This window comes from Chinchilla lanigera, unplaced genomic scaffold (genome assembly GCF_000276665.1).
Source record: "Chinchilla lanigera isolate Chin_1 unplaced genomic scaffold, ChiLan1.0 scaffold00056, whole genome shotgun sequence".
Classification (NCBI taxonomy): domain Eukaryota; kingdom Metazoa; phylum Chordata; class Mammalia; order Rodentia; family Chinchillidae; genus Chinchilla; species Chinchilla lanigera.
The window spans coordinates 14,252,757-14,268,283 of record NW_004955457.1 but is presented as its reverse complement, the minus strand read 5'-3'; the positions used below and the strand labels follow the sequence as shown (position 1 = coordinate 14,268,283).

Sequence of the window (15,527 nt, the reverse complement as noted above, 5' to 3'; positions counted from 1 at the left end):
TGCACAGCGGCGAGGGGGCGGTGGCGCCGTAAGCCCAGCCGCACGCTCGCGCACGCGCACGCCTTCCCCTCGGGTGTCCGTGTGGCCAGAGCCGCGTTCGGGAACAGTCGAGTCTGGGCCTCCTGACTTGGGAGAGCTTCCCGGTTCAGCCTTGGGCTGTACCTCTGAAGCCGCGCCTCTGTGGGCGACGTCGCGTCCTGTGTCATGGGTGTCCTCCCTCGCACACGCGTTCTGGTCGCACGCCTCGCACCTCTGTGCCCCCTATCGACGTTCCCTCGCCCTTCCTTTCTAGCTGGATGTCGCGTGCTGGCGACAGTGACGCAGACGTGTCCCTGCCTTAGGCCTCACAGCCTGGGTCCAGGCCCCCGAATTCCTGTTCCCCACCCCGATTCCATCTCCTTCAGATTAAATTTACCTGTCAGCTGGATTGGACAAATCCCAAGGGTCAGGACAACAGAAGGCTTATTTCAGCGTTTGATCTGCCCGTCGGAGTGAGTCGCAGCTGTCCTATCTAGACATGCAATACACTATCAGAATAAACATGCAACACTGAATATTTTAAGTAAATACTGTGGCAAGTGGACGTTAGCATGATTGCTGCCGCAGCAGAATGTCAGGAAGACTAAAATGACAAACCGCACGTGTTTAATTTTAAGACTCTCACCATGTTTAGTAAGATTCCAGAACAGCCTGTAGGTGTGGCCGCACAGGCACACAAACACACCCAGCCCGGACAGGAACTGTACCGTATGGTTACTCTTTTGTCACTGGGATGGGAATTTAAATTTCCTTCTGTGTGCTTTCTAATAACAGAACATTCGTAATCAGAAATTGTACTTTTTTTAAATGCTGGACTTAGCCTGGCACATACCTGTGATCCCAGCACTTGGGAGGCTGAGTCAGGAGGATCTCCAAGAGCTCGAGGCCAGCCTGGGGTAATATTGAGACCCTCTCTCTAAATTAACTAATTAATTTTAAAACTGTTGGACTTCTGGAAAGTGTTTTACTTTTGAAATCCTCATCAATCTTGGAAGGAAATTTCAGACCAGAAACATCGAAAATGGGATCCTAGGAAACCTATGTTCCTCTTCTTTTCTTCACTTTTTAAATTTTTAAATTTTTATTAGTGCATGTCTTCAGTACATAATAATTACATTCATTGTGGGGAGCTGCCGGGGTTGCTGTCATTTTACAACAGCCATTTAGCCAGCACTTGGGAGATGGAGGCAGGACAAATTGGAGGCCAGCCTGGACTACACAGTGAGTTCAAGGTCATCCTGAACCACATAGTGAGACCTATCTCAAAAATAAATAAGTAAACCGTTTAAAACTTGAGTCTGTGTAAACTTTGTTTACAGAAACAATACATAGAACAGAAACATACACTAATTTCAGTATTTTTCTTAAATCAAAATCCCCAGGGAGCCTTCTCAATGCTAGTATTTTCTGTATTCTGAATGAATCACACCTAACTTTCAGTGCAGTGAGTCCACATCCTAGGGGTTTGGTGCACTTCTAAAGAAAAACAGTCTGCACATGTCTGAAAGGTATACATTCCCTTATTTAATAGCACTTACTAACAAGAAACCCTTTGTTTCTTTCTTACACGTGTTTCTTCCTGAACTGCCATAGTAGTGATTAAAAACTTTCTTCCTCTTCCCTTGCGTGCTTGAAGGTAAGGGATTTGTAGCTGCTATTTTAAAAGCAGCCAGGACTCAGAAAATGTGCAATTGTGTGCTTCACTTTCTTACGCTTTGAAACTCCGGCCTTCTCTGTGACCGGGGCCGGCTTACCCAGAAGGAAGCTGCTGGGCCACCAGGATGACTGGCGTGTGTTACTGTGCATGAGGACACTGCCAGACCAGGACTTGGGGAAAGGAAAGGACCTGCAGGAGGATAATGGCCTTCTTCCCAGCAAATTCTCTTTTTCTCCAGGGTTTTGTTTTGTTTAGTTTCGTTTTTGTCTTTTTGAGACAGGGTCTCTCTATGCAGTTCAGGTTGGCCTTGAGCTCACTTTGTAGCCCAGGCTGGCCCTGAACTCCCAACGATCCTCCTGCCTCAGCCTCCCAAGTGCTGGGATTACAGGCGTGCGCCACCATGCCCAGCAGTTTTTGAGGATTTGAGGGTTTATTTTCTCTCAAAGGAAGAAAAACACAAACTTCACAATGCAGTGTTGTGCAGAAAATTCAAGAGATGTTTCCTAAGGGATTTTGTGGTACAAGTCTACCAATAAATTTAGGAAAAATAAAATGGACTACAATAAAAAAAAAAAAAAACAATGTCAGTAATAACCCAACCTGAACTATGTTAGTGTCCTACATAGAACATATCTCTCTCTCTACTGTTTTTGTTTTTAATTTCCCTTTTGAGGAGAATCTAGAAGGGAAATAGTTTTCTTATTTGCATAAGTCTCTGAGTCTTGCTTCAGCTCGTGAAATGCGCACCAGCATGGCTTCTTTTGCCCATTCTGGTGCTTGAACAGTGTTTGTAAGCCAGTAGGCTAATTAGGAAACAGTGCCCCATTGGAGTGACAGCCTTTTCCTCCCCTTGTGGACCCAGAAGCAGAGTGCTTTGCCTTTCCCGTGGAATTTTAAAATAATAGTAAAGAAAAACACACGCATGCCATCTTGTGGAAATCAGTGGTCGACTTCATGGCTCCAGGGAAGAATAATGATTTCAACTGCAGTTCTCTGGCAATTGGGATTTCTCTTTAATACAGGAAGAAATAAAGATATGTAAGAGGAAATAAAGTAAAATAAAATAAAATAAAGAGGAAATAAAACCAGGCATAGTGGCTCACACCTGTAATCTCAGCACATGGCCGGCTGAGGCAGGAGGATTGCCAAGAGTTTGAGACCAGTGTGGGCTTCCTATCAAGACCCTGTAAAGAAGAAGGAGAAGGAGAAGGAGAAGGACAAGAACAAGAACAAGAACAAGAACAACAAGAAGCAGAACAAGAAGAACAAAAAGAACAAGAAAAAGAAAGGAGGAGAGGGGAGGGGCAGGAGGAGAAGGGGAAAGGAAAGAAGCAGTGGGGGAGGGGACAAGGAAGAAGAATAAAAAGAAGAAGACAAAGAGGAAGACGAATACATCTGTGACTGCAGAACACAGGGACTCCACTTTCATCAATTCATGGGTGCCAAGTTGAAGTTTCGTTTTTGCAGTGTGGTTTTGTGGATATGGGGACCAGCACCTATTCTTCCCTTCATCTCCTCCACTGGCACAGACTGGGCACTGCATGGTTTGTGGCTGTGCCACAGCCATGTCACACCAACACTGGTGCTGTTGACACAACTGTTCTCAAGGGACAGTCCCCTCTGCAGTTTCATTCCTCTTCCCCATAGTTCAGGCTGCTGCAAGGGGCCAAAGGAAGCAGTGTTTCTTCTGGAGTGTTTTCTTACAGGCTTATTCCTGCCAAATACCTGCTGAACACTTGGAGGAAATGGGAATTTCTGTACTTCTTAGAGAAGGGAGGCTATCACAGGAAAGCCCTTGGCCAGGAGAAATGTTTAAGGATACTTCACTTTGTCTTCACACAAATCCCACTGAAACCATTATCATCACTGTATTTTCATGAAAGGGAAACTGTTGCCCAAGATCACTCATCCAGGGAAACAGGGTCTTGCTGATATTTGACCTGACAATTCCAAACCTGTGCTGTCTCCTGTAACACTCTCTCCCCTCTTTTGAAAAGGAAAAGATTCTCTGTGACTTCATCAATATCTACTCTCACTGTTGTGATAAAGATGTCTGTTATGGTTTGTGTCTAGATGTCCCCCCAAAGCCTCATGCAGTCATGGGAAGGGGGCACTTTTCAGAGGTGATAGAATCTAAAGGTTGTTATTGATGCATGGTCCAATGCTGGGATTAAGGATGTGAGTGCTACACCCACCATAGGGTGAGTAGCCTGCATACAATACAAGGGACAGAAAGAGGCTTGTCCCTGCTGCTCTCTTGTTGCTTTCACTGTCTTCCACCACCATGAAGTGTTGCTCCTCTGTCATGTACCACCCTGCCTTGGAGCCAGCAGATTATGGACTGAAACCTCCACAAACCGTGAGCTAAGTCAACCTTCCCCTTTAACTGTGGGTGTTGGGTATTTTGTCTCAGCCGAAAAGTAACTAAAACAGAATTTGGTACCAGGAGTGGGGTCGTTGCTGTGACTAGATATGACCATGTGTTCAGCAGCCGTTGAGAATGGCTTGTGGGAAGAGTTTGGAAAGGTTGGGAAGTGCTGGCTGAAAAAACAGAGCTAGAATTCCTTAGGTTGGTCTGTATGGGAGATTATAGTTAGAGCTCAGAAGACCAGAAGACTGATAGAAATCCTGCCAATAAAGACCAAACTTGGGAGGTTTCTGCTGGGAACAAGGACTGCATTGGCTGTTGGACTCCAAATGAGGTGTGTTATGACTTGGCAGAAAGCTTGTCTGCATTTTGATCATATCCAGAGACTACCTGAGACTGAGCTTAAGGGTGGCAGACTAATTAATCTAGCAGAAGAAATTTCAAGGCAGTGTAATGCTGAAGCAGTGGCATGGTTATTATTGAGGTTTTAAAGTCAGATTTATGTTGAGAATTAAGAGCAAAAAGGCTAGTAGAATGACTTAAAAGATTGTTATTTTGTCAGAAACACTTTTAGAAAGGAAGCTCCTTTAAAGCTGTGGACTGGAAAGATAGAGCAGAGATCTTGGTTGCTGATAAGGAACAGAATAGAAAAGATAGCCTGGGGGCATCACCAGAAGAAGCAGACTCTGCCCTTTGCAGCATCAAAATTACAAAAGTGAAAGACTGATTTGAGAAGAAAACCGCAGAACACCATGTTCCAGAGTGGTGGAAGCCTAGAGAACTTGTTCCTGACAATTGGATTCAGAGCACTCAGCAATCCAGGCACTCAACCCCTACAGGCAAGAGAGAGAAAGGCCTGGCTACTGCTCCAGCTGGCAGCAGACTTTGGCATCATCCATGTGGCACTGGGTTTAGGCGCATGCAGAATATCAGAGCTGTGGGGTCAGGAAGGCTTCCATCCAGATTTCAAAAGAAGGCCTGGGAGGCCAGGCAGTGTGCCCCTGAGAAAGCAGTGTGTGAAGCTGTGCATGTGAAGCCAGAGGTACAGTAGAGACCCCAGAAGTTTGGAGAAAATAGGAACATAGGTCATTTGATGAAAACTGTAAGGAGGAAGCAGTGCAGGCCCACCAGAAGTACCACAGGGACAGAGCCACCCAAACCCTTTCACATCTTGCCACAGATTGCCTTGGATGCTGCACTTGGAACTACAGGACTTAATGTTTGCCCTGCTGTATTTGGACATGCTTTGGTCCCATTTCTATGTATCTCCCTGTTTGTAACTTTTGGAATGGAAATGTCTATGTTGTGCCAGTGAGTGTTTGAAGTGTCTAACTTCCTTTTCATTTGTACAGGTGTTCACAGCTAAGAGTTTATCAGGGACCTGGGCAAGATACTCAACTGCCTGTATGAGAGGTACAGTGCAAGGATGAAATAAGAAACAAACAAATTTAGTAATGCATGATGGGGGCTGGAAGGTCAATGCCTCAGGATGGACAGAGACAAAGACCTTGGAGCTAGCCACTAATAATTAACCAGTGGTGGGGGGTGCCTTCTCGGAACGGGGCAAAAGCAATGGTAAATTGGCAGAGGGAGGGGACTGCCTGAATAGACAGCAAGGACGGCAACCACTGATTCAGTTCAGCTGGGTGTTATAAGTTGTCAATTCACCACAGAGGGTAAAAGCAAAGATGAAAGTATATGCAGCATCTAAGAAAAACCACGGAGCAGGATACCATGCAAACTCACGCATGATAGTAGCTTTCCATGATGGCCACTCTTTTTCATGCCATCCACATCTGGTGGGAGCTCTCCAGAAGTTCCACATATGGGGTCCCAGTGTTGCCCTGAGATTTTGTAATTCACAGGTCCTGCTTATTTCTCCAGCCAGCATTGCCAAGCCCTATCTCCTATATCAAAAGGGCCAGGAAAGTTTATAAGCACACTCTTTTTATTTGTGCTCAATTCTCAGGACTATTTGCTTCCAACGGGTCCTCAGGTGATAATAAAACTGACTCATTATAGGAGGTAAATAAATTCTCAGATGTAAACAAACTCTTCCGAAATGTTACCTCTGAACATTTTTTTAAAGTGTACACTTGATTCAGATTTCCTTTTTACTGAATGTTCTTTTGCTGTAAGCCTTCATTACAGAAGCTGTCAGAGAGCCCCTCTTGGGAGGGACGACCTCTCAGGTAGTTGATGTTCTTGGCCATTTGGAGAAGTACAGGTTGGGTCTGTGGTTGAACACCTGTTTACTGAGATCTCGTGGCTCCCTCAGGACTGGGCTTGGGCTGCCTTTGGGAGACACCACATATGTCGCTTACCAGCCCTGAAGACGTAGTCTATGACTCCGACTCATGCTGCTGCTGTGATTAGGCTGGCACTTACGTTCACAAGCACACAGCAGTGTTCCAGGTGGGTTAGCACTCGAGGTCACTTTCAACACCTTTTTAAGCTTGGTCTCCACTTTTCTTCACCCTGTGGCTGTTTCAGTAACTTGGGTTTTTTGTTATTTTTATCTTTCCCTCAAATTAAATTTTGTTCCCCCACTACCACCACCCCAGGTCGGCTCCCCTGATCTAGCCCTAGCCAGGCATCCCTGTCCCTACAGCCTTACCTGGTCTTCAGAATTCCAGCCTTGCTCTGGTTCGCACCTAAAATGTCCACAGAATGTCTCATATGTGTAGATTCATTCATTGATGAGTTCAGAGCTGCACGTGCTGTTAGTAATTGGGGTCTCGTTTGAGGTGGACCCTGAAGGTGTGACCAAAAGGGTTTGTTCCTATCCTAGTCTCCTCCTGTCTTCCTGGCTCTGCTTTCTGGCAACCATGAGGTGAGCAGCAGTCATGCCTCTACCATGCCATTTCTTCCTTGGAGACAGCCAACCATGGAATCACCCTCTGAAAACCATGAGCCAAATTTTGTCTCAGCAATGACCTGCTACTGTACATCTTGTAGTTGGAGTCCAAGAACCTACAGATGGAAGACACAAAGTTCCTGATGGCATCATGACCATGTTAGTTCTTAGTTTATTCAGAGGGTGCACATCCTGACAGTGGGCACATCCACTTTCCTTACTCCAACATGTCTCTGGGGTTTCCACATCAAAGAAGTTCTGCTTTGCTCCTCATGGTCCTCAGGTGATGCAGAAGTAGCCTTGCCCCACATCTGACTGCCCCATAAAACAAGATGCATGCACTTGACAGAATGAACCGGATGCTCTCAGCCACCGCCAGCTCACCAGAGAATCTCTCCTCAGGGAATGCACTGACTTCTTCACACCAAAGTAGTTCTGCCCCAGGAAGCCACAAATCCACCAACGCAGCCAATAAAATGTACTTGTTCTGCCTTAAAAGAGGCTGGGTACCACAGAAACTGTTAACTTTCACTTAGGAAGCCTCGACTGGTTCTCTAGCCTTCAGGTTGACTGTTGCCTGGCTTTTCACAAATTCACAATATCCTCCTTCAGATTTGCTTCATTAGAAACAACAATAGTAAGAAAAGGCAATGAATTAGAAACCAACAGGAAGATTTTTTGAAATGTCAACCTAACAAATCTTTCAGGACAAAAGGAACTCTGAGTCTTCCAGAGAATTTGGTCTGTAATGTTCCTTTACTTTATAATCAAGTCATGCTAATGTAAACCAAAAACATAACTTGAACTAAACATGCATTTCACTCATGAGCAATTACAAAGCAGGCATTTCAAATCAGTGTTAATCTAATGTTTTTAGAACAATTATTTAATTTCAAGGTCCAATATCTGTCGAGTAAATCACCCATTTCCAGTTCATTCTTATTTAATGTAAAAAATCTAATTAGTATACGGCCATTTCACATCTGTCTTTAAATTAAAACATACCCTAGTCAACAGCATGCAGTATTTGGCTTTGCTCTACTGTCTCTAAATCAAATGTTCTTTTTGTTCAAATATAAAGAAGCAATAAGATAGGTTTTATTTTGAAGTATTAAGCTGCGCTTCATCACCTTGGGTTTTAACTTGGGGTTTTTCTCAAGTAACTTAAATGATGAAGTGTATGTTGCTAAAGACAGGCATGGGCTACAGAAGAATGCAGAGCACAAAACAAATATATTACTTTTACCCTACTTTGGGTAAGTATAAGAATGTTAAGGATCACAACTGGGCATGGTGGCACACACCTGTAATTCCAGCACTTGGGAGGCTGAGGCAGGAGGATCACCAGGAGTTTAAGGTCAACCCAGGCTATATAGTGAGTTTAAGACCAGTCTGAACTACACAGTGAGACCTTGTCTCAAGAAACCAAACAAACATAGGGGCTGGGGATGTAGCTCAGTAGCACAAGGGCCTACCTGGCAAGCACAAGGTCCTGAGTTCGATTCCCAGTACAAAAAAAATCAGCTATTGATACACTTTTGTTAATAATCACTTCTTGGGGAGCTGGGAACATAGCTCGGTGGCAGTCTTGCCTAGCATGAGTAAGCCCCTAGGTTTGGTCCTTAGCACTGGGGGAAAAAAATATTAAAAACAAGGAAAATTACAAAGACAAAAAAACCTTTAAAAAACACTTTTAAAAAATATTTATTTGTATTAAGTAGTATACTAGCTCTTTTAGTACCAAATGTCCATGATTTTATGCCTCGAATCATATCTGCAGTATGGATTGTACAAACACGTTTCTTTAAGCAGTGCTAGGGGCCAAGCCTAGGGCCTGGTGCATAGAGGGCAAGCACTCTGATCCAGACAGCAGCACTCTCAAGAGTCTGTGACAGAAACACGGCCCCAGACACTGAAGGTTCAAAAGAGTCATCATCTATGCATTATGCAATGCAAAGATGTACTCACAAAAACACAAACGTAAATGAGGACTTGCCATCTACACACTCTGCTTGAAAAAACAAAACCACTGGAAATTTATCTCTGGTAGCCAGGAAGAGACTGAAATAATCTCAGGAAGGTTTGGATAGGAAAGTTTAAGAATCCAGTTTAACCCTCGGTGTTAAGACACCGCACACCTCACGAGGAGCCTGGCCACCTTCCCCTCACCGGAAGCTCCTCCCACTGGAAGCAGCTCTCAGGCATCACCTGTGACTTAACTGTTGGTCTCACCACTTGAACAGCACCTGCGGCTATACCTGGTGACGTTTGGGACAAGCCTAGGAGGACTACAAGCCACAGGTTTTGTTTTCAATTTTGTTTTCTCTTTGTGTCCTGTAGGAGTAAACTGATCGTGTTTTTATTGTGAAATAACTCAAGCAAGAATTTTCTGCCTCTTTAAAATGAATACTGAATGACTTGGGTCACTGGAATTTCTTCTTTCTTGGTGAAGACACTTTATTAATTAAAATCAAACCCTTGCCATTTTTTTTCCATCTAGCATGTGTAAATGTTTTTTTCATTAGCAACATCAAAAAATCAGTATGGACTCAAGTGATTTAAAACTTATCTAGATGTAGAGAGTGAGACAAAAAAAGACTTGAAACCTAATCTGTTATATTAAGGATTTTTTCTGCATAGTGGATTTCTAGGTAATTTTGTTTTGGTTTTCTGTACTTTGCAAAATTTTTAGGAAAATAAGTTATCTTTACAATATATTTTAATAATACACATACACAAGGCACACCAATAACTACTATGCAAATAAATAAATGCACAGGGGAAAATTAGATGAAAATGAACCAAAAAGTGGCCATTCGCCATTCATCCCTCCCTTTGTTCACGCACGCAATGGGTACCTGGCGAGCGCTGAGAGGGTACGTGGTGCTGGGCCCTGCCCACAGCCAGGAATAGCACTGCTATTTCCAGTGAACTTTTTGTATTTTCTTTTTCTTTCATACTTTCACAAGCTTCACTGTGAATGTTTTTACTTTCTTTACTTAAAGATGGTGGGGAGTATATTTATTTCTAAAAGACTCTGATACAGTTATAGTTCAGAAAGGAGTTGTGTCCCCTCAAAGATGTGCTTTTGTGATAGCCACATAATTTTAAAGTACACTGTTAAACTGGGAGTGGTGGCACATAGCTATAAATCCTAGCAATGGAGAGGCTGAGGCAGGAGAAATGCAGTTGAGTTTAAGGCCAGCCTGGACTACACAGCAAGACCCTGTCTCAAAAGTCCAAAGCAAATAAATAAATAGCACATTGCCTCTGCCCCTTATAAAACTCATTTTTTTTGCAAACAACCCATCCTCCTCTCTTAACATAAGTAATGTATAATTTTTTGAAGAGCTGGTTTTTTAAATACATTTATTTAGTACATTATTTAATATCATAGGATACAGAGTTTTTGTTCTATACCAAGTATTTTGTGGTAATGAGAATATTAAAAAATATATAATGCAAAGTAAATCTGAATTTACATAAATACAATTCTTAGTCCATGTCGTTTTGTGAATGAGATTTCTCTTTGGATCTTTCTTTTTCATTCTTTTTCTTCTGTTTTTCTTCTGCTTGTTTTTCAAGATAATCTTTGAGGAGACGGTTCAGCTGTGGCTCACACTGGCTGGCCTGCTGTAATCCATCCTCCCTCCCTGAAACAACAAAAAACGTGAGACAGCTGTCCTTCATTTTATAGAGGTCCCCATGTTATCACGTCAGTCACCTCCCACAGGGACCGATCCAGACCAACTCTGCCCAAGCCACCCCCGAAAGTCAGCTTTAATTCAAATGCTTGACATATGCCCGTCTTCAGTTCACCTTCACAGTGCTGGATCACGCGTCCCCACAGTCCATTTCTCCTCAGACAGGCTAAATTTCCCACAATCAGCAGATGCCTCCGGCCTCGGGTCAGTGCGACATTCACTCGTGTTTCTGAGTCAATGAACCCTACGTGTCTTGTCCTGACGCAGGACAGAATAATGATCTCCTTTTCCGCCCCTTGGAAAGCATCCACTGTGGACACCTGCACGGTTTTCAAATCAGGATGGCCAAACTCCGCAGCACTCAGAGAGTGAGAGAGCTGCGGAGGAAGAGAACAGGCATCACCCAGTGCAGGTGTCTCGAAGAGCCTGAGCCTGTGACCTCCTGTGGCCACCACCGTTACCTAACAGCAGACCATGGTCACTGCTGTCTCAGGACTCTGCAGACTTGGCAAGGCAGCTTCTAAGTGAGCAACAGCCAGGTGACAATATTAATTATGAAGCAAAATCAAAAATGACTTAGGGATTGCTGGGGAACTCTTGGGTATGCTAATTTACAGCTGATACGCTAAAAATGAAAAACTAGTAAGAGAACAAAGAAAACTCTGCTTAGAAGTGATTGGCTTGGGTGTGCATTAGTATCTGGTATCCATCCTTGATTTACTGATAAAATGTAATAAAAATGAAAGAATGTTTTGGAAAACAGAGATTCAATCCCATCTGTGCCCAAACACAAAGCATACACCATATTTTCTTCCCTCTAATTTGTTTATTTGCATTTTTGCTACAACAGCTGTAAACTGAATTTAATTAAGCCCTGTTAGGTTTACATTTAATTATGCAGAAAAAAAGCCAGATCAGAAAAAGAAATGTTTCTTTTTCAGTATGTAACATATAGTCCCAAAAGTTTTCGAAGCACCAAATTATGATGAATGTAATACCAAATACTATAATCTAGAATTACGATGAAAATGTCTTATCCTGGGATGCAAACCTTGTACATCTGGGATTTGTATAACGTTATCACCCCAATCATAGATCCCTCGATGCCACTTGCAATCAGTGATTGAATCAGCTTGAGTGTAAAGGAAGCTTCAGCCGCATTATGAAAGCTGTTATCTCTTTCGATCTGGAACAAAAACAGATGCTAAATTATATTTCCAGGCCCCTTGGAAGGACCAAGCAAATCCATTCAAACAACAATAAAATTGAACAGGATGCTAAGCCGCACTGGTACCCGTAACACCACCGTCATTACCTGCTCTTGGCCTGCGACATTGTAGAAACACAGGGTAGGCAGCCAGTGCAGTAAGGGGCCCCTGTCCACTTCCGACACACCGTCCCTCAGGTTTCCTCCATAGAACAGGTCATTAGCGACAGCACTGATAGCAGGGTGACAGCGGTATTGGGTTCTCAGTGGGACTGGCTTGTGACCCTGAGACAGTTAAATGCAGAAACATGAGCTGGGGGGTTGGGGATTTAGCTCAGCAGCACAGCACCTGCCTGGCAAGCACAAGGTCATGAGTTTGATTCCCGGTACCGGAAAAAAACAAAAAATAAATAAATAAATAAACACAGCTGGGCTAGGAATATAGAGCTCAGTGGTGCAGTGCCTGCCTGGCAAGTCCTAGGTCCTGAGTTCAATTCCCACTACCAAAAATAAAAATAAAATAAAATAAAAAGAGCTCAGTGGTGCAGTGCCTGCCTGGCAAGTCCTAGGTCCTGAGTTCAATTCCCACTACCAAAAAAAAAAATAAAATATATTTTGGATAGTCTGGTACAATAGTTATTAGCTACTTCTATATAACAAATTTTCACATTTCAACTCTCATTTAAATTTTTAATTTAAATTTTAAAATTTTTAAATTACTATATCATGTAGATGAATTGCAACCAAGATAAAATAGATAAAAAATAAAGCCATTTTTTAAAGCAATTACTAAAAGTATGCTCATGGTAAGCTATTACATTATAAAATTGCAAAAACAACACAGAAAGTCTTCAGCTGATTACCTAATAAGCTTGGCCCCTAACATTATGCTTTTATAATTTATCTGGAATTGGCCTAATTTTTTTTTTTTTTTCTTTTTCGGTACTGGGAATAGAACTCTGGACCTCGTACTTGCCAGGCAGGCACTGTGCCACTGAGCTACATCCCTGGCTCCTAATACTAAATTTTAAAAGATCTTTTAAAAAATAAGAAAGTATTACTGATAACTTATTGATTAACTTTCCTCCCGGTGTAAATTCATTTTTTTGATCTGAAAGTTCAGAGAAGTTTCTGGTTTCATTCAAGCATCCTAACATCCAAGTCTCACCCACTTTATCTTCTGGAGCACATTCTTTTTTAGGGAGAAGTTCTGTAGTGCTGTTGGAACACCGGGAACAATTACAAGAAACTCTAATAGTAATACAGACATATTTAGATGCAAGATGGATGATCACATGGATGAAATATCTTATATAGGGAAAATATATAAGAAATCAACCTCACTATATTTAAGGCATAGATTTGTCTAATCAGCAGACATGTGAAACCTATGACAAAAAGCAGTAGGTACAAAAATACTCAGGAAAAAAATAAAAATAAACCAAAATAAATACTCAATCATTATTTACAGTGGAAATAACTAAATGTTCAATGTTAGAGATGACTGTGTTCTATCCACACAACGTATTTATGACAGATTACAAAACTTTTAATAAGAAGGGGAAATGATTCACTAGAATGGAAAGTTTTAAAATAGAATAGAAATTTATGACATGGTTTCAACTATGTATAAATATATATATTTGATATATGTTTATAACCCTAGGATAAAACATGGAAGGAAAAACATTAAAATACTACAAAGGGTCTTCTCTTGGGTTGTAACGTTATTACAGATGCCTTATTTTTACCTTTTACTTTTCTGTTGATCCATGCTTTCTGTAATGAATAGTAGACATTACTCTTATTTCTTTTACTTTTAATTAATTGTGAACTAATTCAAATATATAGAAAAGCAAAGAAAATAATATGACATCTATGTATGTACTGGTCACCCATATTTGATGTTAGTATTTGGTCATACTTGCTTCGGATTTCTCTTTTGTTAAGAAATAAAGTATGATATATATATATATATGCTATATATGTGCTCTCTGCCATCTTCTCTACATGTTTTTGTACACTAATAAGTATGTTTCAATACTATATATATCACCCTGTGTGCTTCTGAAACTCACTAAGTGGCATTTTACTACAAGTAGCCCATTCTACCTTGTGTCTTCCAATATTGCCTGTATTTCTGAAAACTTTATACAGATAAAGCTAATTTATCTGAAATATTTTGAATTATTCTAGCCTTTATTTTTCCTTTTTAGATTTCTACAAGTAAAAATATACTTCACTTTTTAAATTTCTATAATTAAAAATACAGTTAAGCCAGGTGTGGTGGCACATGCCCATAATCCCAGCATTTAGGAGGCTAAGGCAGAAAGATTTCAAGTTTGATGTCAGCCTGGGCTACAAAGTGAGTTCAAAGCCAGTCTGGACTATACAGCCAGATCCTGTCTCAAAAAACAGACATACAAACATACATACATAAATATTATGTTTTAAAAGGTATCAAAAATAGATAAATGAGGGCTGGGGATATAGCTCAGTGGCGTAAGTGCCTGCCTGGCAAGCGCAAGTTTCTGAGTTCGATCCCCAGTACTGCAAAAAATAAAAAATAAAATAGGTAAGTGATAAAGCAAAGGACAGAGCAGCAAGCTCTGTATATTACCATTTGTTCAAGCAAGTGGAACACTGCTTAGTTCCTCTTGAATTCTGAACCACGACTATACTGCCACTCAAAAATGCTTCAGGATGTGAATTTTTAATTAAGGGTGTTTTGGGGTTGTTTTTTTTTGTCTTTTTGAGACAGGGTCTCGCTATGCGGTTCAAGCTGGCCTTGAGCTCACTTTGTAGCCCAGGCTGGTCTCGAACTCGCAAGGATCCTCCTGCCTTAGCCTTCCGAGTGCTGGGATTACAGGTGTGTGCCACCACGCCTGGCCTTAATTAAGGTTTTGAAAGCTTTCTTTTTTGTGTAGGGTATTGGTACTGGGATTAATTAAGGTTTTGAAAAAGCCTCTGAAAACATCAGATTCAAAAGGGGCTGGACACTGACTCATCATGGGATGGATAAGAAGTTTTTCAGTTCAATTCAGCTCCACTGAAAAGCTGAAGATGATGTAAAGATTGTTCCTCTGCAAAGCTGACTACAACTCGGCTCCGAATTCAGTGCAACCTAGTGCCCAGCAAACAGAGAACTGTGAGTTAGGAATGCAGAATACAGTTTCACTATGCATTCCTCTCCCTAGTATCTAAAGGAACAACAACAAAAATACTAAAAACAATACCAAAGGAAAAAGCAAGCCATTATGCAACACAGAAAGGTCTGTGGCCAACCCAGCACCATGACTTTAGAAAGTGCCCGTCCTTGGGAATTAAGATGCTGGGCTAAAGGGAGCAACCCAGCACAGCAGGACGGCGAACCCTGCCAAAAACCAGAGCAGCAATGGCTCCTAAGGAGGGTCGGGCAGTTCTGAGCGGAGGTGAAGGTGTGGGGAACCACGGTGAAGGGTGGGCCAGCCGGGGCAGGGACACCACCTCCAGCCAAGCGGAATGACTCTAGACAAGGTATTCCAAAAACCCCAGGACATGAGTGTCCCCCGCAGCCAATCCAGGTGGCACACGCTCTTCACGCAGCTCTGTGCCAGCCTCAGTTCTAACCCCAGGCAACAGAAAACACACAGAATGTAAAGCTGGACAAGCTCGCCACGCTTTTTAGAAACTAAGGTTTATAAGAACAGTTACTG

At 42.2% G+C, this 15,527-nt stretch overlaps 2 protein-coding genes across 11 annotated transcripts in view; both read right to left on the bottom strand.

Annotated features, from left to right (window-relative positions):
• The window catches only part of Neurog2 (neurogenin 2), an 18,973-nt gene extending 18,767 nt beyond the window's left edge, over positions 1 to 206 (bottom strand). The window contains exon 1 of the mRNA XM_013520669.1: positions 61 to 206. Within this exon, the coding sequence (XP_013376123.1) occupies positions 61 to 206 (146 nt within the window). The remainder of the gene's footprint in view (positions 1 to 60) is intronic.
• A 10,067-nt stretch (positions 207 to 10,273) lies between these two features.
• Zgrf1 (zinc finger, GRF-type containing 1) overlaps positions 10,274 to 15,527 on the bottom strand; it is a 57,731-nt gene continuing 52,477 nt past the window's right edge. For all 10 annotated transcript variants that reach the window (XM_005397095.2, XM_013520748.1, XM_013520747.1 and 7 more), the window contains 4 exons: positions 11,941 to 12,117; positions 11,677 to 11,811; positions 10,741 to 11,002; positions 10,274 to 10,574 (listed from right to left, as the gene is read on the bottom strand). In XM_005397095.2, coding sequence (XP_005397152.1) covers positions 10,417 to 10,574; positions 10,741 to 11,002; positions 11,677 to 11,811; positions 11,941 to 12,117 — 732 coding nt within the window. In that variant the 3' untranslated portion in view covers positions 10,274 to 10,416. The remainder of the gene's footprint in view (positions 10,575 to 10,740; positions 11,003 to 11,676; positions 11,812 to 11,940; positions 12,118 to 15,527) is intronic.